Below are 23,602 nucleotides of genomic sequence, written 5' to 3'. Positions count from 1 at the left end.
TTTTAACTTTAAAATTATGTTTCAATATTTAATTACTTCCATCAGGTAACATCCATACACTGTCACAATGAGTTAGACACTGTGTTCACCTTTTATCACAAGTGAGTTTGTTTTGAAACTATTACTCAGCTATGATTGCTTCAGTTTGGCTACTTCCCCTTGTTGGAAGTATGATACAGATAATATTTCAAAAGAACAGCAGCAAACTAACATTTTTATGGTTATCCAATCAATTAAGGATATCACGTCAGGCACATTAACTTCACTTGTGAAATTATTATCATGGATAATGTGAACAATTTAGAAGTATTCACAAGTTTGGTTCAAATGTTTGCTATAACTGATACATTTGAATTAATACATATTGTATTATAATGATCTAGTTAATTTCATCAAGCAGCAGTATATCACAAGCTACAGGTTTACTACCAAACTTACCAGAATATCACCAGTTTCATAAATACAAAAAACCTGAGTATTCAAATTTTATGTATGGACAGAGCTTTCCAAATGCTTTCAAATCACATCACTTGTCACCAGCTATGGCTAATTTTGTTGAATAAAATCCAGATCTCCTAAGAAGAAGAAATTAAAGACCACAAAAAAGACTAAAGGGCAAATTTTACATGGGGAATGACAGGGTTCTGGGTGTACTACCCTCACAGAAAAGTTGGTATTGAGCAGACTGACTTTAAACAAATAGTTATCTCCCAGTGGTAATGTACTGGGGAGAGGCTGGAATGAGCTGAGAGCAAGACCTCTGTTCCACAGGAAAAAAGAGTTCCTGCTCCCAAGACCTCCCAGCTATACGAGAACTCAGTAGTGGTAAGTGAAAAGATCCATGAATGCTGCACTTGTAAGTCTTTAGATTTTTGGTCAGGAAGGGAATCAGGGATCTGACGAGCACTGGGGAACCCTGTCCACCTCCTTCCCACCTTTAAGCTCCAGGGTGAAAAGTGCCATGCTAGCTTATTTGTTCCATGTTCTTCAGCAGCACAAATGACAGAAATGGAGGTGAAAACACGCTAGAAGCCCAATGGCTGATACCTTACCCACCCACAATAATATATATGATGATGTGGAAGAATGTTGTGCAGGCAGGCATCCATTTTGTATTTCCAAACTGTCTGCAAATATATCAGTTAGGGGGATGGGGGTGTGGAGGGGCAGGGAGCAGGGAAGAGCTGGAACATTGTCACTTTTTGTTTTTGACTTATGGGTCAATCACCAAATTTGTTGAAATTTCAAAAAGGTTTTAGATACGATCCAACCATTTTATAATGGTTAAGTACTGTGATTATCTGTTGTACAGTGGCTAAACAAAAAAAAAGTATATGTTGGCAAAAAATATAGACATTTAATAGGTGACAAATAAACATCTTATGTACCCTGATTTATTTTTCAAAAAAAATTGCTGAATTGAGGATGAAAAGATCATAATTTGGTACAACAGAAATCTAAAACCTATGAATATAATTTAATACACCAGTTCTACAAAAGGAAAGCTTTCTTCCTGTTAATAATATTAGTATTGTCAGACATTCACTACATCTTTACCAGTATGTGTGGATTCTGTAGTGCTAGAATCTTTATTATGTACTGGTGCTTCAGTAAAAACTGATTCAAAAGCTGCTTCTTGTTCCTCCAGTGATTCAATAACTTTAGGTCCATTTGCAGTTGTAGAACCTTCACGTGGCTGTTTCTCTGCCAAGCGTTGCAACACTGCTGGCCTTCTGCCCCGTCTTTTACCTAAAATTTTGACATAATTGGCTGGCACTAATCCTGTTGTTTGACCATCTAAACTGGCCATCAACCACCCACGTACTTTGGGTTGCTGTTCTGAAAAGAGAAGGAAAACGGTTAAGCATGCTTTATACCAATACCAAATGAAGTATTTGGGAATAGGTCTTACAACCAAGGTTTGAAATGATTTCACTCCAAACTGTTTTAAAGCCTTATTTTAAACTTCAATGAATATGAAATTCAAATCAGTTCTTTCACCATTTTGGACTAAGCATCAAATGTGATACAATTCATATTCAACTGTAAATTAGGTATTAATCATTTAAATACAAAATCCATTAGGATCATTTTACAGCATGTTTAAGCCTTTCAATATTATTTATTTCATACTAATACAGGCTCTTTCCTACCTTCTTTTTCCTATTTAAATTTGTTTCATTTGTTGAGCTTTCACAGTTTGCTCAATATTTAAATCTAATGTCTCTTGACCAAAAATGTTATTGTTATATTTCTTTTGAGTTTTTTTATCACCTATTCTCTTTACACCATCTGTCTTTTGTGCGCTCAGTTCCAATTTCTACTGTTTTTATGTCAATCATGGTCTGTCTTTCTTCAACACTGTGTCATTTCTCAGGTTAATTTTACATAGTTCATTGCCCAAATGAACATTACCAGTCTATTAAACAATGAACTATTCTATCTTTCTGGTAAAGGGCATTGCAGTTGGAGCATAAGGGAGGAAAATGTATCTTTAAAGTTGAGATAAAAGGTAACATTCTGAACCCCTTAGTCATTCATACTTGTATATTATAAAACAAATGATATTGGAAGGCTTAAATATACTGTAAAATGATCATAATGGGTTTCTAGTTAAATTATTTAAACCTAATTTATAGTTGAATATGGGTAATATCACATTTACTGCTTATTCCAAAATGAAGAACTGATATGTGATATTGATGGAGAGAATGTGGTGCTGGAAAAGTACAGCTGGTCAGGCAGCATCCAAGGAGCAGGGGAATTGACGTCTCGGAGAAGAGCCCTTCATCAGGATGTGTTGAGTGTTGGGGGAAATAAATTCTCGTGACTTACATGTGCAACTGGCCTACCAGCATTCATTGAAAATTGGCCAAGAGTGTAATGTGGTTACCAATAGAACCAATGAGTGACTGCTTTCAGAAGGAGAAAATAGTCTTAAAAATTGTAAATTAGCTCTTTTGTCATTCAACCTTTGTCATCTTCTTTTACTGCTTTGATATTCACCTTTTACCAGACTTAAGGAGAAAAAATGCACAAGTTGAATATGTTCATAGCTCTTGTTCAGTTTATTACACCAACTTTAAATTGTAAATGTAGTTGAATAATTCACCTTTAGGAGCTAGGTTCAGCAGGTCACCTGACCGAAATGTGATCTCTTCTTCTGAGCCAGCAGTGAAGTCATATTCTGCTCTTGCTACAACATGATCATCATCTCCATTTGCCCAACTTGTTGATTCGTCTTTCAAAATAGAGGAAAGTGTATCAGCAAATTTACATATACAATAACCAGCCGTGAAAACGGATGGAAATTCGAAGAACAAAAGTATAAACACTATGTAATTTGATGTCTGATTCTATACATTGGTAGCAGCTTAAACAGATAGCTAATACAGCAAAACTTATACAATTGGGCCCTTGCCAGCACAAAACTGGGCAGCACTGATTATATTTCAGGAAAGCCTAAGTAATTCTTCTAACAGACTGCTATTATAGTCATCAACTATATCGCTCCTTAGATTGATCATATTGAATGGTGGAACAATGATCTGATAAGCCTCAATTCCATTTTCCTACCTTTTACCCCATATGCCTTGACTCCCTTACTTATTACAAATCTGTCAATCTCAGCCTTCAACATACTTAAGCCCTCTGCAGAAAAGAATTCCACAGATTCATCACGCTCTGAAAGAAGATATTCCTCCTCATTTCTATCTTGAATGGGTGACTACTTAGTCTGAGCTTATGCACTCTGGTCCTAGATTATACCACAAGGTAAAATAACCTTTCAGTATCTAAGACCCCTATAAGAATCTTACACGTTTCAAAAAAGTAAAACCCCATTCCACTAAACTCCAATGAGTATAGGCCCAACTTATTCAACCACTCTTCATCAGAAAACCCTGCCATACTCAGGATCAACCTAGTGATCTTTTTCTGGACTATCTCCAATGCCAATACATCTTTTCTTAGATAAGGAGTCCAAAATGCTCAAAGTATATTGTCTAACTTGTGTCTTGTATAGTTTTAACAAGACTCTGATATTTTGTACTCCATTTCCTTTGAAATGAAGCCCAAATTCCATTTGCCTACCCATTACCTACTGAACTAGGATGCTAGCATTTTTGGATTTTGCACGAGGGACCCCAAGTTCCACTGCACTGCCGCTTTCTGCAGATTTTCTGTTTAAACAATATTTATTACTTCTATTCTTCCTGTCAGCATGTGTAACCTCCCAAAGTGCCACTCTGTATTCTATCTGCCAAGCTTTTGCCCACACATCTAACCTATCCTCTCCCTCTGCAGACTCGGTTATCCTCACCACTTGCCTTCTCACAAATTTGGGCCATAGTACATTCACTCCCCTCATCCAAGCCATTAATTACTTTTATTATTCAAGGCATATGGGCATCACGAGTTGGGTCAGATTTATTGCCAACCGTAAATGCTTTTAAAATGATGGCAGCAATGAGCTGTTTTCTTGAAACCCTGCAGTCCATTTGCTGTAGGGAGATATGCAATGTCATTAGCTGGATAAAATATTATTAGGTCACAATAGAGTGTTATATGCAGTTCTGGAATCCACAATAGAGGAGGGATGTGATAGCCCCAGAGAGGGTGCAGAAGACATTGACCAGGATGTTATTTGGGTTGGAGTATTTCAGTTATGAAGAGTAAAAAATGAGGTCTGCAGATGCTGGAGATCACAGCTGAAAATGTGTTGCTGGTCAAAGCACAGCAGGCCAGGCAGCATCTCAGGAATAGGGAATTCGACGTTTCGAGTTATGAAGAGGAATTGGACAGATTGGGGATGATTTCCTTCAAACTGAGGAGTTTGAGAGGGAACATGATTGAGATGTATAAAATTGAGGAGCACGGACAGGAACATTTCCCCTTGATAGAGGGATCAAGACAGACTTAAGATTAGGGGCAAAAGGTTTAGAGGAGATTTGAGGTGAAACTTTTTCACCCAGAGGATGGTGGGATCATTAAACTCCCTGCCTGTAAGGGTGGTAGAGGCAGAAACCCTCATAACATTTCAGATTTATTTAGACATGCACTTCTGGTGTCAAGACATACAAGGCTACAGGCCAAATACTGGAAAATGGGATTAGAATAATCAAGTGGTCGTTTTTGACCAGATGAGGACAGAATAGGCCAAAGGCCCTTCTGTGCTGTAGATCTCTATGTCGCTATGGAAGGAGTTAATGGATTTTGACACCATGATATTGAAGGAATGGTGATAATTCCAAGTCAGGATGACGAGTGGCTTGGATGAGAACTTGCAGACAATACTGTTCCCACATTTGTTGCCTTTGTCTTCTAGATCCTAGTGGTAACCGTTGTGGTTTTGGAAGTGCTGTCAAGGGAGCCTTGATGAATGTCTGGAGTGCAACTTGTAGATAGCAGACAGTGTGCATCTGTGGTAGACTAAGTGATTGGTACTTATTCCACAAACATCCAAACAGGCTGCTTTTTCCTGAATAGCGTCTAGCTTCTTGTGAGTTGTTGGAGCTGCACCCATCCAGGCAAGTGGGAAATATTCCGCCACACTCCTGACTTGTGCTTTGTAGATAGTTGCTGAAAATGTGTTGCTGGAAAAACTCAGCAGGTCAGGCAGCATCCAAAGAGCAGGAGAATCGACGTTTCGGGCGTGAGCTTTTCTTCAGGAATGAGGAAAGTGTGTCCAGCAGGCTAGGATAAAAGGTAGGGAGGAGGGACTTGGGGGAGGGGTGTTAGAAATGCAATAGGTCTACCTATCGCATTTCCAATGCCCCTCCCCCAAGTCCCTCCTCCCTACCTTTATCTTAGCCTGCTGGACACACTTTCCTAATTCCTGAAGAAAAGCTCACGCCCGAAACGTCGATTCTCCTGCTCTTTGGATGCTGCCTGACCTGCTGAGTTTTTCCAGCAACACATTTTCAGCTCTGATCTCCAGCATCTGCAGTCCTCACTTTCTCCTTTGTAGATAGTATACAGGCTTTGGGGAGTCAGCGAGTTATTCACTGCAGAATCCCTAGCCTCTGGCCTACTCTTGCAGTCACAGTACTTATTACTAGTCCACTTCAGTTTCTGGCCATTGGTAAACTCCAGGCTGTTGATAGTGGAGGATTCAGTGTTGGTCATAACACTGAATGTCAAAAGGGTGATAGTTAAATTCTCTTTCATTGGAAATAGTCATTGTATGGCTCTTGTGTGGCATGAATGTTACTTGCTCTTTATCTGCTCAAACCTGGTTACCATCTTAGTCTTACTGCATTTAAAGTTGTAAACGTGCTGAACAATGTGCAATTATCAGCCAATGCTCAACTTCTGGCCTTATGATGGAAGAAAGGTCATTGATGAAGCAGCTGAAGATGGTTGGGTCCGCAACATTACCCAAGGATTGACTGCAGAGATATTCTGGAACTGAAATGAATCCCTCCAACAAGCACAAACATCCTCCTTTATGCTAGGTGTAACTCCAAACAGCAAAGCATCCACCACCCCAATTCCAAATTACTCCAGTTTTGCTAAGGTTCCTTAATACAAAACTCCATCAAATGTGGCCTTTTTCTCAAGAGCAATCACTCTTACCACTCTGGAATTTATCTCTTTTGTCCATGTTTTAACTAAGGTTACAATGAAGTCAGAAGCTGAATTGCCTTAGTGGAACCCAAACTGGGTTTCAGTGAACAGGTTATTGGAAAGCAAGTGCTGCTTGATAGCACTGTTGCTGACACCTTCCATCATTTTACTGATAAATGAGAATAGTCTGCATGTTTGGCTGGGTCTTGCTCTGAGTACAAGACATACTTGAGCAATTTTCCACATTGTCACAAGACACCAGTATAGTAGCTGTACTGGAACAGCCTGGCTCAGGATATAACATGTTCTGGAACACAATTCTTCAGTAGGATTGCTGGAATGTTGTTGCAGCCTATATCCTGTTCCTTCGCCACATTCTTCATCATTTCTTTCAGCATAGCTGCCCTTGAGAAGGTGGTGTTGAACAGCCTTCTTGAGTCGTAACAGTCCATTTGATATAGGAAGACCCACAATGCTATTGGGGGTGGAATTCCAGAATTTGGACCCAATGACACGAAAGGAACAGCGATATATTTCAAAGTCAGATGCTAAGTGGCTTAAGAGGGAAATTTGCAGGTAGTATCTTTCCATGCTTCTGGTCTTCTTAATGGTAGTGGTCACGGGTTTGAAAGATGCTGTCTCAGAAGCCTTGGTGATTTTCTGCAGTGGATCTTGTAGATGGTACATAATGTGCTCAGTGGCTGAGAAAGTGGATGTTTTGGATGTGGTGCCAATCAAACTGGCTTGGATCTGGATGGTGCTAAGCTGCTTGAGTGTTGCTGGAACTACACTCATCTGGGAAAGATGGGAGCATTCTGACATGCTCCTGACTTGTACTTCGTATTTTCTTGGGAGGCTTTGCCTGTTCTTGTAGCTACAATACTTATAGTTCATTTTCTGGTCAATGGTCAACCCAATATTTTGATAGCAGGGGCACTCAGTGTTGATAATGTCACTGAAAGTCAAGGGGGAAATGATTAGATTCTCTCTTATTAGAGATGATCATTGCCTGGTATCTTTCTGGCACAAAGGTTACATACCACTTGTCATCCAAACTTGGCTACCATTTAGGTCTTGCTGCATTTGGACATGAAGTGCTTCAGTATTTTAGTCATCACATATAATGCTGAACACTGTGCAATCATCAGTGAACATTCCCACGTCTAAGTTCATGATGGAGGGAGGATGACTGATGAAGCAGCTGAAAATATTTGGGTCCAAAACACTACTCTGAAGAACTCCTGCAGGGATATTCTGAAGGGGAGATGACTGATGTCTACCAAGCACAACTACTCTCCTTTGTGCTGGGAACAACTCCATGTTTCAGTGCTATAATCTATCAGTTTCCATTAGAGCAGAATCATGCACTTAAAAAGAGATGCATTCCTATTATCTAAATATCATTTACATTGTTAAGCTAATAAACTATTGAACCAAATGCAGCAGAAAGTGTTTTGAAGATCATAGGTGAAAATGTGTTTTATGTATTGGGAAAAAGGTTATTCTCAATATTAATATAGGCAAAACAAGATGTTTCTTATGTACTTTCTGCACATGGTGTAATTGGAATATAAACCTTTTCATCATTTTACTTGTCATGCTTATAAAAAGCAAGTGTGTGCGTGGATGATTCACTAGTTAGTTGCTGGGGATCAGTTTAGCTTAGTTGGCTGGATGGTTGGTTTGCGAAGCAGTGTAATGCCAACAGGGTGGGTTCAATCCCCACTCTGGCTGAGGTTACCGTGAAGGACTCTCCTGCTCAATCTCTCCTCTTGGGTGAGGTATGGTGACCCTCGGCTAAATCATCTCCACCTACCTCTCTCTATTGAGAGCAGCCCTATGGTTCTATGATGAATACACTAATTAGTTCCCTAACCTTGTGGGCACGGTGGCACAGTAGTTAGCACTGCTGCCTCACAGCGCCTGAAACCCGGGTTCATTTCCCGACTCAGGCGACTGATTGTGTGGAGTTTGCACGTTCTCTGCGTGGGTTTCCTCTGGGTGCTCCGGTTTCCTCCCACAGTCCAAAGATGTGCGGGTCAGGTGAATTGGCCATGCTAAATTGCCCGTAGTGTTAGGTAAGGGGTAAATGTAGGGGTATGGGTGGGTTGCGCTTCGGCGGGTCGGTGTGGACTTGTTGGGCCGAAGGGCCTGTTTCCACACTGTAAGTAATCTAATCTAATCTAACCTCCTGAGGAATGCAAGTCCTTGGAGTGATGGGCAGTGGACATATTTATTACCTGTAGAATCTTCATTTTAGGCAATTAAGACTCAACATTGGGGTTAAACTGTCATCAGAGTATTAGACTTACTTCACAAATCAGCCTCTTAAATCTAAGGAGGATGATGGAGTGATGACAAACACAATGTAAAGTGAAACAAAATGTGTGTTTCTGATTTGTTTACAAGGTAATATTTGCATTAATAAGTTTTTATTAATAATCGGAAGGGAATTTGCAAGTGGTGGAGCTCCTATGTGCCTGCTGCTTTTGTTCTTCTACACAGTAAAGCTTATGCAAGATAAGTACATAAATACTTCTATATTTTAAAGAAGTGATTTGGGGAAAAATGACAATTGTTTCGCTGGATACAAAAATAGTTGGAAAAGGTTTTCATTCTAAATCAGTGTTTCCTTTATCAACTAAAGTCACATTCAAGTGGTGTTAACTCTGGAGACAGGTATCAAGACAGGAAAAATAAACTTCAATTGATTTCACAAGAACTGCCAGAATTAAAAAAGCTGCAGAAATCTATGAATACCAAATGCAGATCATTCAGTGAAGACCCGCTAATAACCCTTTACAGAATTACTGTCCTCACACAGGAGGACAGCAAACCTTTTCTTCTCACATTCAACAGTAATGTAATTAAGATGAACTCAGGATTTATACTTCTTGTTATCTGTCCCCTCTTTTGAGTAATATATAGATATACTCATTTAATTGCAATATTGTTACCTAATTTAACATCCTAACCAAGTCCATGACATTGAAGTGTTTTATCAACCGTTATGGCATCTCCCCATTGCCAAGATTACTCAAAGTAATAAAACTTTAAGCTCATTCTTTCATTGTCTGTGGGTGTCACAGACAAGGTCAGCATTATTGCCCTAGTACTGACTGGCTAGGTAGGCAATTTCACAGGATAGTGAACAGTGAACTATATTATTGTGTGACTGGATGCACAAATAGGCCAGGCCAAGTAGGGATGGCAGGCTTCCTTCAATAAAAGGACATTAGTGAATCAGATAAGGTTTTAAGACAATTGATGGCAGCTTCATGATCACTATTTACTGAGGCTAGTTTTCAAATCCAGAATTATTGATTTTTAAAGCCTGTCATAACTTCAGATCAGAGTATTATTATTGTTGTTGTTGTTGTTGTCCATCTGTACACTCTATCTGAAGTTTCAACATTTATCAGAGTAGATTTCACAAAGGAATACATTATTTCTAATTAACAAGAAATACTGAATTTGATGTAGAAATATTTTAGATTAAGAAAGAACATTGGTAGCTCATGGTTCTAGTTGATTATGGTCTAACTCTCATTAGTTTGCAGAATATTCCAGCCCTGCTGATTCAAATCTAACATGTCACTCTACCTTGAGTTGGAAGCAGCTGTAGATAAATAGATAAGTAGATAAATGAATTGATGTAGATAAATCGTCCCTCCCCGTGCACAAGCAGTGCATTCAACTTTCCCTCAATTACTTTACAACAAAAGACCCATGATTTTCTTCCTCCTGCGATGTATATAATGGAAAAGAATAATGTTTTGGACATTAGAATTTCACTATAGGACAGAATGGTGACAATTACCAAGTATTGAAGAAAACATTAATGTAAGAAGTGTTTAGCCAAATGTTTAAAGTGATTATTTCCCTGGTAGAAGGGCACTGAGTATTTTTTGTCCTCAGTCATAACAATTTCTAGATCTTTACTTAAAAGAGATTTTATCACCTGGTTCTTCTGAAGTAGCTGAGCTCAATAGTTTCCATATAAGATATGGACCTCCAAGGACAACTGCGAAGAACAGAAAGATGGGCCAGGATTTGCCTGACCCAGGTACTTTGTCTTCAGCACCTGCTGGAACCAGAGCACTGTCTGCCCATAAATCCTCAATCTCAGAGTTGTTCCGTAGGCCCAGTATCCTTTGTAACTTCCTGTACATGTACTTCAAAGTTCTGATCAACGCAAATGCCGAGAGAACTTTGGTAAAATGCACTCGAAGTCTGGAAAAGTGATTTGCAACATCCAAGACGGCTCTGAAACTGTTGTACACTGCTGAAAAAGTAGCCTCAAGCATCATACTGACAGAAGCGAATGCATGAACAATACTTTCAATGGACTGAAATGCTCCTCTACTGCTTTCTTCAGCCTGGCGTACAAACCTACTTGGTGGAATATCATCTGTTCGAAATCTGTTGTAGCCAAGACCTCCATGTCCATAATTATAGGGGCTATAGCTTCCATATAAAGAGGTTCCATATGGTGTATATGCTGGAGAGAAAGTATTATAGATAGATCTGTAAGAGCTGAAGTTACCAACTCCAGTCTGCTGTGTTGGTCTTGGAGGAAGAGGTGGTGGAATTCTTGCAATGACAGGCTGTCCTTGTCTTGTAGGTAGGCCAGATAACAGTTCAGCTGATCTGAAAAGCAGCAAGTGCAAATGCAATTTTAAAACATAAACCAAATGAACATCCCTCAAGAAAAATGGTAGCAAACTTGTGTATTTGGAGAGTCGTTTTTGCTTTTGGAATTAGATTATTTAAATTATGTAATACATATTTTGAAATTTGTGCTTCTAAACATAAGAATTATTTCACCAAAGACTCTGCTTTACATAAGTTGGTTACAACGATGTTGGTTGCAGGAGATTAACAATAATTATTAGAACAATATAATTTTAAAAGGTTAAAAAAGTCTGATTTGTGTTTTGTTTAAAAGAAGATCAGTTAAAATGAACTTTTCCAATTTAACTGTTGCTTTTAATCAGTTTTCTTAATGTGGAATACATTTTTTGTTCGTATTTATATAGTTATGTATCACATACTTCCACCATTTCGGATAAATTGGAAATAAATCTAAATAATAAATAATTCTCGGCTGACAAATGATTTGTTTGATTTTTTTTTTCCTCAGTAGTTACTGATACTTTGCAAGCAAATAAACAGAATATCATACTATCAACAAACACCTTAATTGGAGAGCCTGCATACAAAATTGAAGCAACAGAAGGCTATATGGCCCCTCCAGCGTGTTCGGCTTCCATTCTGCATGGCCACAGGTGATACAACCTTAGCCTCAACACTTTCATGTTTCCATAACATTCAACTCCTCTGTAGATCAGAAATTTGCCTGTCTCAGCCTTGTACACATTCAGTGCCCCATATTCTACACACTCTTGGCACAGAGAATTCCAAACATTTACAACTCCCTGACAAAAGAAATTCATCCTCACCTCCACCGTAAAGGGGAGTTGCTTTTATTTTAAAACACCGGTCCTCAAGATCTATAATACTCAATGATGGAAAACATCCTCTCAACTCTGTCCACCAGTCTACTCTGTTAAGCCACTCCAAATCTTATATGTTTCATTAAGATCATGTTATTCCTTAAAATCCCACAGGGTACAAGCTAAACCTGTTCAAAATTTACTCACAATAATCACTTGGAATCAACCTAGTGAATCTTCTTTGAATCAGTTATATTGCAAATATACACTTCTTAAATAAAGAGACCAAAATTGTATGCAAAACTCTGTGTGGTCTCACTAATGCTCTGTACAATTTGTAGTAAAACTGTACAAAGTTAACAAGATTATTATATTTGGAGATTGCCTGAAGCAATGAAAGGGGTCAGATGTCCTGTACTTAATCATTACTGACTACAAGATAAGATGGCTTCCTTGTTAAAGATTAAAGATGGGGCCCAGGTTGTCAAACTGAGAACAAAATGCAGTTTGTTCACACCTGTAAACAGCGACCGATGCAACTTAATTGATGATAGGCAGACTGGTAGTTTCCAAGTCTCAGAGGGAGATTTTTGGAATATCAGTTTTGTAAATAGTTATATGGAAGGAACACGCAGGGGGCATACACCTTCTAGTGGAGAGGAAAGACTGCAACCCCTAACTCTCATGTACATGCAGTTGGTTTTGCCATCTGGAATAGGACGTTGGCAGCATTACTCGACTCCCAAATTGGATATATAAAAGATTTGTGATATCCAGCTCAGTCATAATCAGTATGTCACAGTCAGCATCCCTTCTAATCCTTGCCTCAATTAATCTTGAAGTAGTCCTCAGTACCAGTTTGAAAGCAAAAACAAGAATCATCCACCTGGGGGATTTTAAAGCCAGGGATGACTGTGACTTCAAACTCTGTAGCTGGACTATTAGAAAATGTGAGTTAGTATTGGCCAAACAAAAAATGATCTCCTACTGACAAAGTGCACCCAGAATATAACATATCTTTTTCTACCAGTGGGTAGATACAAAATAATATGGAGGCATGTCTATTGGACATCTATGATATTTATTTCTACTTGAGGCATCAATTCATATATCTGCATGAATTCAAATAATGAGACTTAATAACAAGCAACCCTGATTGCCTTTGCAGAACAACAAAATATCACAAGTCAGTATTCCAACATCTCAGGAGTGATGCCCAAAGACATTTTGGAAGTTAAATGACATGTGCTAGGAAGAAAAGGCCTGTAAGATCCTCAACAATTTGCTGAACGTCATTACTTGCAAACCTTTCTTGAGGCCATTTACTGACCAAATTAAAATGGACAAAATCCTTTTTTCTCTCTTCTCAAGAATGTCAAAGCCAAATACTAATGTTGGAAACTCCACTGAAAACAACTCCTGAACTGCTAATCCACAGTGGAAGTTAATAACCCTCAGGCTATCTGCCAATACCATGTTAGAATCCATGGCTGAGTCACCAATGGAAGAGCTGCAAAAAGTTATCAAAAGAATGAAGTGCAACGAAGCCTGTGGCCCGGATGGTACTCCTATTAAGGCCTTCAAAGCTGCCGGGTTTTCATTCACATCAAGGCACCATACATTTATCCTATGATCTGGGACAGAACAAAAAAATCCTCCTCCCTGACTTCAGGAGTGCAATATATACGGATGCCTCTCAGAAGGGGGGGGGGGGGTAAGACTGTAGAGGTATTTGCCTCTTATCCAGTGCAATGAAAATCCTGGCATAGAACAGACTCCCATGGGAAACAGGCCATTTGGCCCAACAAGCCCACACCGACCCTGCGAAGAGTAACCCACCCAGACCTATTCTCCTACATTTACCCCTGGCTGATGCACCTAACCTATACATCCCTGAACAGTATAGGCAATTTAACATTCCAATTCACCTATGCTGCACATTCTTTGAACTATGGGAGGAAACTGGAGCACCCAGAGAAAACCTGCGCAGACAAGGGGAGAATGTGCAAACTCCACACAGACAGTTGCCCGAGGCTTGAGTCGAATCTGGGTCCCTGGCGTTGTGAGGCAGCAGTGCTAACTACTGAGCCATGGATTTTCCTGAATGACATACTTCCCGTGGCAGATACAATCCTCCCAGACACAGAGTAGCCTACAAGGAAACTCCGACATGGTCTCTGTTGCCAGACATAGCCAAGAAAAACATCAAGAATAGCACCAGGGACTCTTTGTTGTATTCACTGACCAGACCCCAAAGCATCGAACACAGTAAATGTGAAGTTCTATGGATCAGAATGTCCAAGTATGATCGCAATCCTGGAATGATCATGACGATGTGATTGCAGGTAGCTCTCCTATAACACTGTAGTTGCGTTCCAGCAAAACCTCGCTTTGTAGAAAATCGCTTAATATGAATAATGACACCTATGGGAAAAGTCGGGCATGGGGCAGATCAACAAAAATGATCGCTCATGATTGCTCAAAAATCACCCAAATGTCTAACATAAAGTATAGCACAGCCTGAATGAAGGTATTAATCATATTCCTCAATGAAACAAAAGTAATTTAAACACAGCACATATAAAAAATATTGTTAATGCAGGAACAGAGGGTCATCATGGTGCGTAAGGTAGACTTCCTCATTCCTGTTAAGCAAGCTATATCACATATTCCCTCCTTATATTCAAACTGCTTTATAATATCTAGCTTCTCTTCTAATGTTATAGCCTTTCTTTTGTATTCAGCACCTGCAATTTTATCACCAGAGCACTTCTTGCTAACATTCTTGTCACTATGCCACTCCATTTTTTTCCCCAAAAGGGATAATCTAGAAGTAGTGTACCTTTACGAGGAAGCTGCTCAATGAATCTCTCTCAGAAAGCTGCTCTCTGTACAGTACCTCTCACAGAATGCTGACTTAGCACATGCACAGAACAGCACGAAGACCAGTGCTGATATTGCCACGTGTACAGAATGAAGTGTGCAAAACAATCACCGCTGGAATTGCACTTTCACAAACAGAGGTACGCGTTCTCAAAAATACCATTCCTTAACTCCTCAGCGACATTATAAGCAAATTGCGCTGCTGGAATGCACATTATTCGAGAACTACCTGAATACAGGGGAACCTCGATTATCCGAATGCTAATTATCTGAAAATCAGATTATCCAAAGAAGATTTTGATGTCCCGATAGAAATACGATATCTGGATACAAGATGTGTTTCCAGCAGTAATCGCATCTTTTGTTTACAATGATTAAACAGGCACCATCTCCAAATGGCTGACCTCTCGCCCTCCCTCTCCACACATTTTCCCTGGATATCGACAGAGGGGTGTACTGTAACACCCTCACCACCCCCACCGGCTTCCCAGGAATAATCTCTCCAACATTGTCCTGTATAGGGCAAACATGGAACCTGTCAAAAATTTGCAGTAAAAAGTTGTGTGTGGGTGTATGTGTACGCACGCACTATTTGGAAACTTACCCCACAAAGACAGCAGCAGTGTTATTGTTGCTGTTCTGTCCGGATGCCCCAGAGAGGGGCAGGGGGTGGGGGGCAGCGGTGGAGGGCTGTGTTGAGGACAGGGGCTCTCGTACTTTGTGCTGTGGGGCAGAGGTAGTGTTGGACCGGGTTGGGGGCGGGGGCTCACACACTTTGTGCTGGGGGAAGGGCGGGAGCAGTGTTGGACCGGGTTGGGAGGGGTGGGGTTGGTGGCGGGGTCTTACGCGCTGTGCACTGCTGCAGTCTCCTGAATAGGGAGCAGACTTTAAAACTCTGAGCCCCAGTGGAAAGGCATTTAATCGATTTTCCGAATAATTGATTATCCGAATGAAATAGTGCATGCCCATTACATTCGGATAATCGAGTCTCCACTGTAACTAACTGCCTTAAGGAGGAGATCTGAAACAGACACCTTCTAAATCCAGGAGAAAGTGAGGACTGCAGATGCTGGAGAGTCAGAGTCAAAACATGTGGTGCTCTAAAAGCACAGCAGGTCAAGCAGCATCAGAGGAATAGGAGAGTCAACATTTCCTGATGAAGGGCTTATGCCCAAAATGTCAAGTCTTTAGTGAATTCTGTTTTCATAAACACTAGTTTCACACCAAGATTTCTCACCCTCAAGTGAGAAACTCAGACTTGTTATAAGTCAGTCCACCCTAGAGAATTCTTTACCACAAAATCATCAATTAATCCTGTTTCATTACACATTGCCAGATCTAAAATAGCCTGTTCCCTGTTGATTCCACATGTTCTGAAGACACCGGCCTAAAAACACCCTGGGAACTCATTTTCAAGACTACCTGTGTCAACAAATCTCACAGTATTATTAATCTCCAATTATTTATTCATTTCTCTATATGCTACTGTTAGGAGCTTACATACTATTTCAATCGTGATTTCTATCCCCTATTGCACAACATTTTGATCTTGAGTTAGGATCATTTCTCCTACTGTACTGAGCAACCCACCTTGTTTTTCTTTCGGACTGTCCATCCAAAATGTCAAGTACATCAGGATATGCCATTCCCAACCCTAGCCACATTGGAATTATGTCCCTGTGATGACTATCAAATTGTACCCATCTATTTCTATTTGAGATACTGATTTCTTTAACTTGTTATAAAAGGCTGCATTAATTCAAATACGGAGCTTTAAATGTAACTTTTTTCTCTACTCAGGCTCAATTTGCTAGCATGTTTCTATGCTCTGTTCCTTCCTGTCAAAACTCTGGTTACCATTACTGATATTGCCACCCTGCAATATTGCCATGTTCTTTCTCTTTAACTTCCTCAAATTATCTTCACATGATTCCTCATCTTTCATACTAGTTAGTTGAACTTAGTTTAGAATCATAGTGTTTTTACAACAGGGAAAGAACCCCTTTAGCCCACTGTATGAGCACCAGTCATCAGGTATTTATCTATTCCCAGTTTCCAGTACTTGGCTCATAGCCTTGTATGTTATGCATTTCAAGTGCTCATTGAAATACTTCTAAATGTCTTAAGGTTTCTGCCACTACCATCCTTTCAGACAATGACTTCAAGATACTCAGAGACCTCTGAGCAATCTTTTTTCCCCTCAAACTGCCTTTAGTTTTAAGGTGACCAAGAGACTATGCCCCTGGTTCCTGACCATTCTTCAAAGTGTGAAATTTCTCTCTGTCTACTTTGTCTATGTACCTCAGAACGTTTTACACCTCAATCAGATCCCACTTAGCCTTCTCTGCTCTAAGGAAACAAACCCAGTCTATCTAATCTCTTTTCACATCTGAATTGCTCCAGCCCAGGCAACATCCACATGAAACTCTTCTGCACCTTCACTAATGTAATCACAATCCTTCCTACAGTTTGGCAACCAGAACTGCACACAGGACTCAAGCTGTGGCCTAACTAATGTTTTATACAGCCTAATCATAACCTCCTTCCTCTTGCATTTAATGTCTTCATTAACACAGAGGAACTTGCATGTGACAGGAAGGCAAATGTAATGTTAGCATTCATTTCAAAGGGCTAGAATACAACAGAATACTGCTCAGGCAGTATAAGGCTCTGGCCAGACCACATTTGGAATATTGAGGACGGTTTTGGGCCCTCTACCTGGGAAGGATGTGCTGACCTTGGAGGTGGTCCAAAGGAGGTTTACAAGAATGATCCCAGGATGAAGTGTTGTCATATGGGGAGCAGGTGAGGACACTGGGTCTGTACTTGATGGAGTTTAGAAGGATTTTCTTTGGGGGGAGCAGAGAGAGAGAAAGAGAGAGATCTGATTTACACTTATAGAATACTGAAAGGACTGGATACAGTGGATGTTGAGAAGATGTTTGCACTAATATGAGACTAGGACCCGAGGGCACAGACTCAGAGTAAAGGCACGACACTTTAGAATAGAGAGAAAGAGAAATGTCTTCAGCCAGAGGGTGGTGAATCTGTAGTACTCATTGCTGCAGAGGGCTGTTAAGGCCAAGTCATTGAGTGTATTTAAGACAGAGTTAGATAGATTTTTGATTAGTAAGGGATCAAGGGACATTAAGAGAAGGCAGTGTGGGGTTGAGAAACATACCAACCATGATTGAATGGCAGAGCAGACCTGATGGGCTGAATGGCTTAATTCTGCTCCTATATCTTATGGTCCTATGGTGATGTTCCCATGTATATGCTGATCTTGTCCTGTCAGATGGAAGCTGTCATGGATTTGGAAGGTGCTGTCTAAGGATCCTTGGTGAATTTCTGCAGTGCATCTAGTAGATTGCATACACACTACTGCGAAAGAGCATTGCTGGTGGAGTGACTGAATGTTTGTTGATGTAGTGCCAACCAAGTGGACTGTTTTGCACTGGATGGTTCAAGCTTCTTCAGTGTTGTTGGAGCTGTACTTATTCAGGCAAGCGGGAATTACATCTCACTCCTGATTTATGCCTTGAAGATGGTGAACATGGCTTTAGGGAGTCAGGAAGTGAGTTACTTGCTGTAGCCCCTGACCTGCTCTTTTAGCCAGTTGAGTTTCTGGTCATTGCTAGAACATTCAGTGACAGTAATACCATGTAAAATCAAGAGGCAGTGGTTAGATTAGAGATGGTTATTGCCTAGAATTTGTGTGGTGCAAATGTGATTTGCTACTTTTCAACCTTTTCCATGTCCTTTGCTATGATGATAATGCCTACGTAGACCCCAACAACTGGATCATTACCTTTGCTTTTCCAGGATCATCTACAGGAGGAAGTGAGGACTGCAGATGCTGGAGAGTCAGAATCGAGATTGTGGTGCTGGAAAAGCATAGCAGGTCAGGCAGCGTCCGAGGAGCGGGAGAGTCGACGTTTCGGGCATAAGCCCTTCATCAGCATTGTGGAGGGGGAAGGGGGCTGAGAGACAAATGGGGGATGGGGGTATGGTTTGGGTGGGGTGGGGGGGGGGAAGAGAGGAGCTAGCTGGGAAGGTGATAGGTTGATGCAGATGTAGGGTGACAGTGATAGGTTGGTGGAGATAGGTGGGAAGGAAGATGGACAGGTGGGACAGGTCAAGAGGGCGTTGTCGAGTTGGAGGGTGTATCTGGGATGAGGTGGGAGCGCGGGGGATTTGGCAACTGGTGAAGTTGATCCTCTCCAGCCCCGACGAGATGTCCTTAATCCTGGCACTGTGCAGGCAACTCAATCTTAAACACTTATACTCTTGACTGTAGAGAATGTAGGCTATCCCCAATACAGTCTATACCAATCCTACTTCCTCTTTTCTTCCTCCAACTTATAATCTCTCAGGATCACAGTATGAGACCCTATATTTTTCTTTCAATCTTATCCCATAAATACAATGTTTATAATTAGTGATCATCATTATGGTCAAATAGTATGCTATTGCACACTGGGCAGATTCTTTCCTTGTCTATCCTTTTATTGCCACAGATTCACCTGTAACCATTTCTATTCCTGGACTACTTGTTCTGTTGTTCCTCAGCATTTATCCTTATCCCTCTTCTCATATACACACCGATTCTTGCGGTATCATTCAAAAACACAAAGTGCAACGATGGGGGGGTACTTGCCCTTTGAGATCTTCATTAAGATAGCAGTTGATCTATGACCTCAACTCCACCTTTGGACACTATCCCCATATACCCCAATGTCTTTAGCACCTAAAAAATCAACTCATTGTTTGGAATGTATCCAACAATTGTCTTTTGCTTTCTAGTGTTCCAAAGCATCACAATCCTTTGAAAGAAGAAATTTCCCAATTCACAACAAAATCAAAGAGCTATACAGCATGGAAACAGACCCTTTGGCCCAACTTGTCCATACCAATCAGATATTCTAAACTGTTCGAGAGCCATTTTCCAGCACTTGGCCCATATCCCTCAAAACCCTCCCTAATCATAGAGTCATAGAGATGTACAGCACGGAAACAGACCCTTTGGTCCAACTCGTCCATGCCAACCAGATATCCCAACCCAATCTAACCCCACCTGCCAGCACCCGGCCCACATCCCTCCAAACCGTTCCTATTCATATACCCATCCAGATGGCTTTAAAATGTTGCAAATGTACCAGCCTCCACCACTTCCTCTGGCAGCTCATTCCATACACGTATCACCTTCTGTGTGAAAAGATTGCCCCTTAGGTCTCTTTTATATCTTTCCCCTCTCATCATGTACTCAAGCACAAGCTGTTTAAATGGGATAATTGTACACACCTCCTAACAACTCCTCTGGCAGTTCGTTCCATGTCTGCACTACCCTATGTGTGAAAACATTGCCCCTCAGGTCCCTTTTAAATGGTGATTGATATTTTATTCTGAGACTGTGACCAAAGTGTCCTGCCAGGGGCATTCCTTTCTCTGCACCTAACCTGTCAAGCCCATGAAGAATATTTTATGTTTCAATTTCATCAACTCTAATTCCTTTAAATGCTAGAGAATAAAGATAATTTTCTGTTAATCTCTTCTTGCAGGACAATCCATCATCACAGAAAGAAATCTATTAAACTTTTGTTATACTCTGAATGTGACATTCTGACAAGTCTCTTTCCTCAAATCAAAACTGCACACAGTATTCCACATACAGCCATCACCCCCCCATAACTGTATTAATACATCTTTACTCTAAAATTCCAATCCCTTTGTAACAAACACTGATATACCATTTCCCTACATAATTGCTTGTTGTTTCTGCAAGTTAACATTCTGTGATTCAAATACAAGGACTTTTAAAATTATCTCTACACTCAAGATGGATAACTTTACACTTTGCCACATTCTATTTGTGCATTAGTTTTCACATGCACTAATAGCATCCAGGTCAACCTCACATGTCATTCACACCTTCACTACCTCTAAATTATCACACAGCTTGCCCAACATTCAATACTAGAAGGAGAGAAATTTAAAACATTTAAATATTGATAAATCCAAGGTCTTAATCTCTGGTGCATTCACAAGTGCCACCAATTCCATCCATCTCAATGGCAAGAGTTTGAGACAGAACCAGACTGCTACAACTTTAGTAGGTAAAAATAATGACTGCAGATGCTGGAAACCAGACTCTGGATTAGTGGTGCTGGAAGAGCACAACAGTTCAGGCAGCATCAATTTTAGTGTCATATTTGACTCAAAGATTAGTTCATGGTCACATATTTGTACTGTCACTAAGACCATATATTTCCAACTTCTTGACATTGCCTGACACATATAAACATACAAAACAAGAGCAGGAGTCGGCCATCCAACCCTCTGAGCCTGCTCCAGCATTCATGAAGATTGTGACTTATCAACTTGTAACATCAAACCACATGCTCAACCATCCCTGAAAATCTTCTGATTCCTTATGAAGAAAGAATATATCTATTTCCATTGTAAAAATATTCAAGGATTCTGCTTCCATCAGCGTTTCAGGAAGGGAGGTCCATATGCACAACTCTCCGAGAGGAAGGTTTTTGCCGAATTGGTGTTTTAAATGAATGACTCCTGATTTATTAATGGTGACCCACTATTATAGATTCTTCCACAAGAGGAAATATCCTCTTGACATCTATCCACTCAAGACCCCTCACAATTTTAAATGTTCCAATCAAGTCACATCTTACTCTTCAGCAGACACAGGTCAACTTTTCCAATGTTTCCTTGTAAGACAACCAGGTATTAACCAAGTAAACTTCCTCTCAACTGCCTCCATCACATTTACATTCTCTCTTAAATAAGGTGACCAATACTATACATAGTACTACAGATGTAGTCTCATTAGTGCCCTGTATAACAGAAACATAACTTCCCTATTTTTGCAATCAATTTCCTTCACAATAAATGATACTATTTTATTAACTTTCCTAATTATTTGTTATCTTCGAGGAGAAAAAGTGAGGTCAGAGCTGAAAATGTGTTGCTGGAAAAGCGCAGCAGGTCAGGCAGCATCCAAGGAACAGGAGATTCGACGTTTCGGGCATAAGTCCTTCTTCAGGAATCCCGAAACGTCGAATCTCCTGTTCCTTGGATGCTGCCTGACCTGCTGCGCTTTTCCAGCAACACGTTTTCAGAAGCTAATTATTTGTTATACCTACTGTACGCTCTTGCCTTAGCCTATCAGATGCAGAAGTCAGATGATGAGGTTTATTCGAGATTACCCATGATTACCTGAGGTTTGAATATGCCAAGACTCCTCAGCCAGCTTTCTAACCTTCTACATTTAATATTAATCAAAGCTCTGTCATCCAGCCCTTTGTTTACATCAAATTTTGAGAGGGGGAAGGAGAAGTTAAAGGAAGGTAATTCCATAGCACGGGGTCTATGCCATCGAAGATACAGCCACCAATGATGGAAGGATTTAAATCAAACAAGTTCAAGGCCAGGATTGGCAGAACATATAGATTTAGGGGGGTTGTGAGGTTAAAGGTCATGTTAGAAATATATAAACAGTTTGCCTTGGCACTAAGCTCCAGAATACCTTCTTCACAACTCTTAAATGCTCGACCATTCTTTCTTCCTTCAAGATAATCCTTAAAACTTTTTACCCAGCTATTGACACTTTTCCTAATGTCACTTTATGTGGCTGAGTGTCAGAGTTGCTCGATTATGGCCCCAAGAAGTACCTTGGGACATTTTACAGTGTTCTAACGACCCTATAGAAATGGAAGTCAGGGTTATGATTTTATTATTAACGTTTTTGTAGCTAAAAACAGTTTCTGTAGTATAGTGATTTTTGACTCTATATAGTAATGCTACAATTCCCTAATGTACATTTCAATGCTCAGCTCCTTTTAAGCCCAATGCGAACCGACTGCTCCCAAAAGCATTATTACTTTTATTATCGGGGTACTTTATGAAAGTCGTACCGATCACAAATTACTCTGCATTAAAAAGATTGATTAAGTTTACTATCTGACTTCGGAGATCTACTCTGAGCAGGAGAGGAATTTGCAGCTTTTCGAGTGTTTGGAGCACAACCAGCGGTGGCATTGCCTGGTGAACTCATCCCACACTGGGCCTGGCCATTGATGTACCCTCCGAAACATTGAAGGTTTATTACTTTTAAACTTTACGGAGCACATTTAGTGCGGTGACTTTGAAAACCGAACGACTTAAAATGAAATGCTGGAACAACTCGTTAGCATTTCGAATAAATTTCTAAACATCTGTACAAGTTGCTCTCTCACGTTCCAGCCGGCCCTGAGGGAATGCTGCTATGTGATTCTGGAATCGGATTCCGCTCCAAAGACGACGATATTTTTAGGGTCAATCGTGTTTTTGTTGAGCGGAAATGCCATTTAAGGCTTCACACCGAGCCACGGCCGCGCACATCATCATCACAGAATAACACTCACTGGAAAGAAGGCGCACTCAGATTTCCCGGGATCCGTCTTTCCCAGGGTTTCGGAGGCGGCTGTGACCCCATAATCTTCAGAAGAACATTCACTCCACAATGACCTCTCGGCCCCTCCAGCTTCACTCCCCTCAGAAATATCCAATAGGACAAAGGGTTACATCCAGGCAGACACAGCAGCCAACAGAAAAGAGGGATACATCCAGACAGGCGTAACACCCAATAGACTACAATGAGACATCGGACAGACACAACAGCCAATAGAACATGGAAATGC

The 23,602-nt window shown here is 40.5% G+C and overlaps 1 protein-coding gene across 2 annotated transcripts; it reads right to left on the bottom strand.

The window, feature by feature from the left end:
* On the bottom strand, nt 1–23,455 carry pex13 (peroxisomal biogenesis factor 13). Of its 2 annotated transcripts, none has more exons than XM_060830953.1 (4): nt 23,327–23,455; nt 10,529–11,217; nt 3,113–3,241; nt 1–1,839 (listed from the first exon to the last, which is right to left on the bottom strand). In XM_060830953.1, exons 1-4 carry the CDS (start codon nt 23,395–23,397, stop codon nt 1,535–1,537), a joined length of 1,194 nt encoding a protein of 397 aa, XP_060686936.1. In that variant the 5' UTR covers nt 23,398–23,455; the 3' UTR covers nt 1–1,534. The 2 variants fall into 2 exon arrangements, with proteins under 2 accessions (XP_060686936.1, XP_060686937.1); XM_060830954.1 differs by having other exon boundaries at nt 1,660–1,834.
* Between the last annotated feature and the right edge of the window lie 147 nt (nt 23,456–23,602).

This window comes from Hemiscyllium ocellatum, chromosome 10 (assembly GCF_020745735.1).
Source record: "Hemiscyllium ocellatum isolate sHemOce1 chromosome 10, sHemOce1.pat.X.cur, whole genome shotgun sequence".
In the NCBI taxonomy this organism is placed as follows: domain Eukaryota; kingdom Metazoa; phylum Chordata; class Chondrichthyes; order Orectolobiformes; family Hemiscylliidae; genus Hemiscyllium; species Hemiscyllium ocellatum.
Note: the sequence above shows the minus strand (reverse complement) of the source record. Positions and strands in the feature narration are given on the sequence as shown.

Excerpts from the sequence above, each read along its gene's own strand:
- pex13 (XM_060830953.1), bottom strand. The coding sequence starts at position 23,397 with ATGGGGTCACAGCCGCCTCCGAAACCCTGGGAAAGACGGATCCCGGGA. Across the intron at positions 11,218-23,326 it reads CTGAGTGCGCCTTCTTTCCA|ATCAGCTGAACTGTTATCTG; the intron begins GTGAGTGTTATT and ends GCTGCTTTTCAG. Across the intron at positions 1,840-3,112 it reads GCTGAACCTAGCTCCTAAAG|AACAGCAACCCAAAGTACGT; the intron begins GTGAATTATTCA and ends TTCTCTTTTCAG.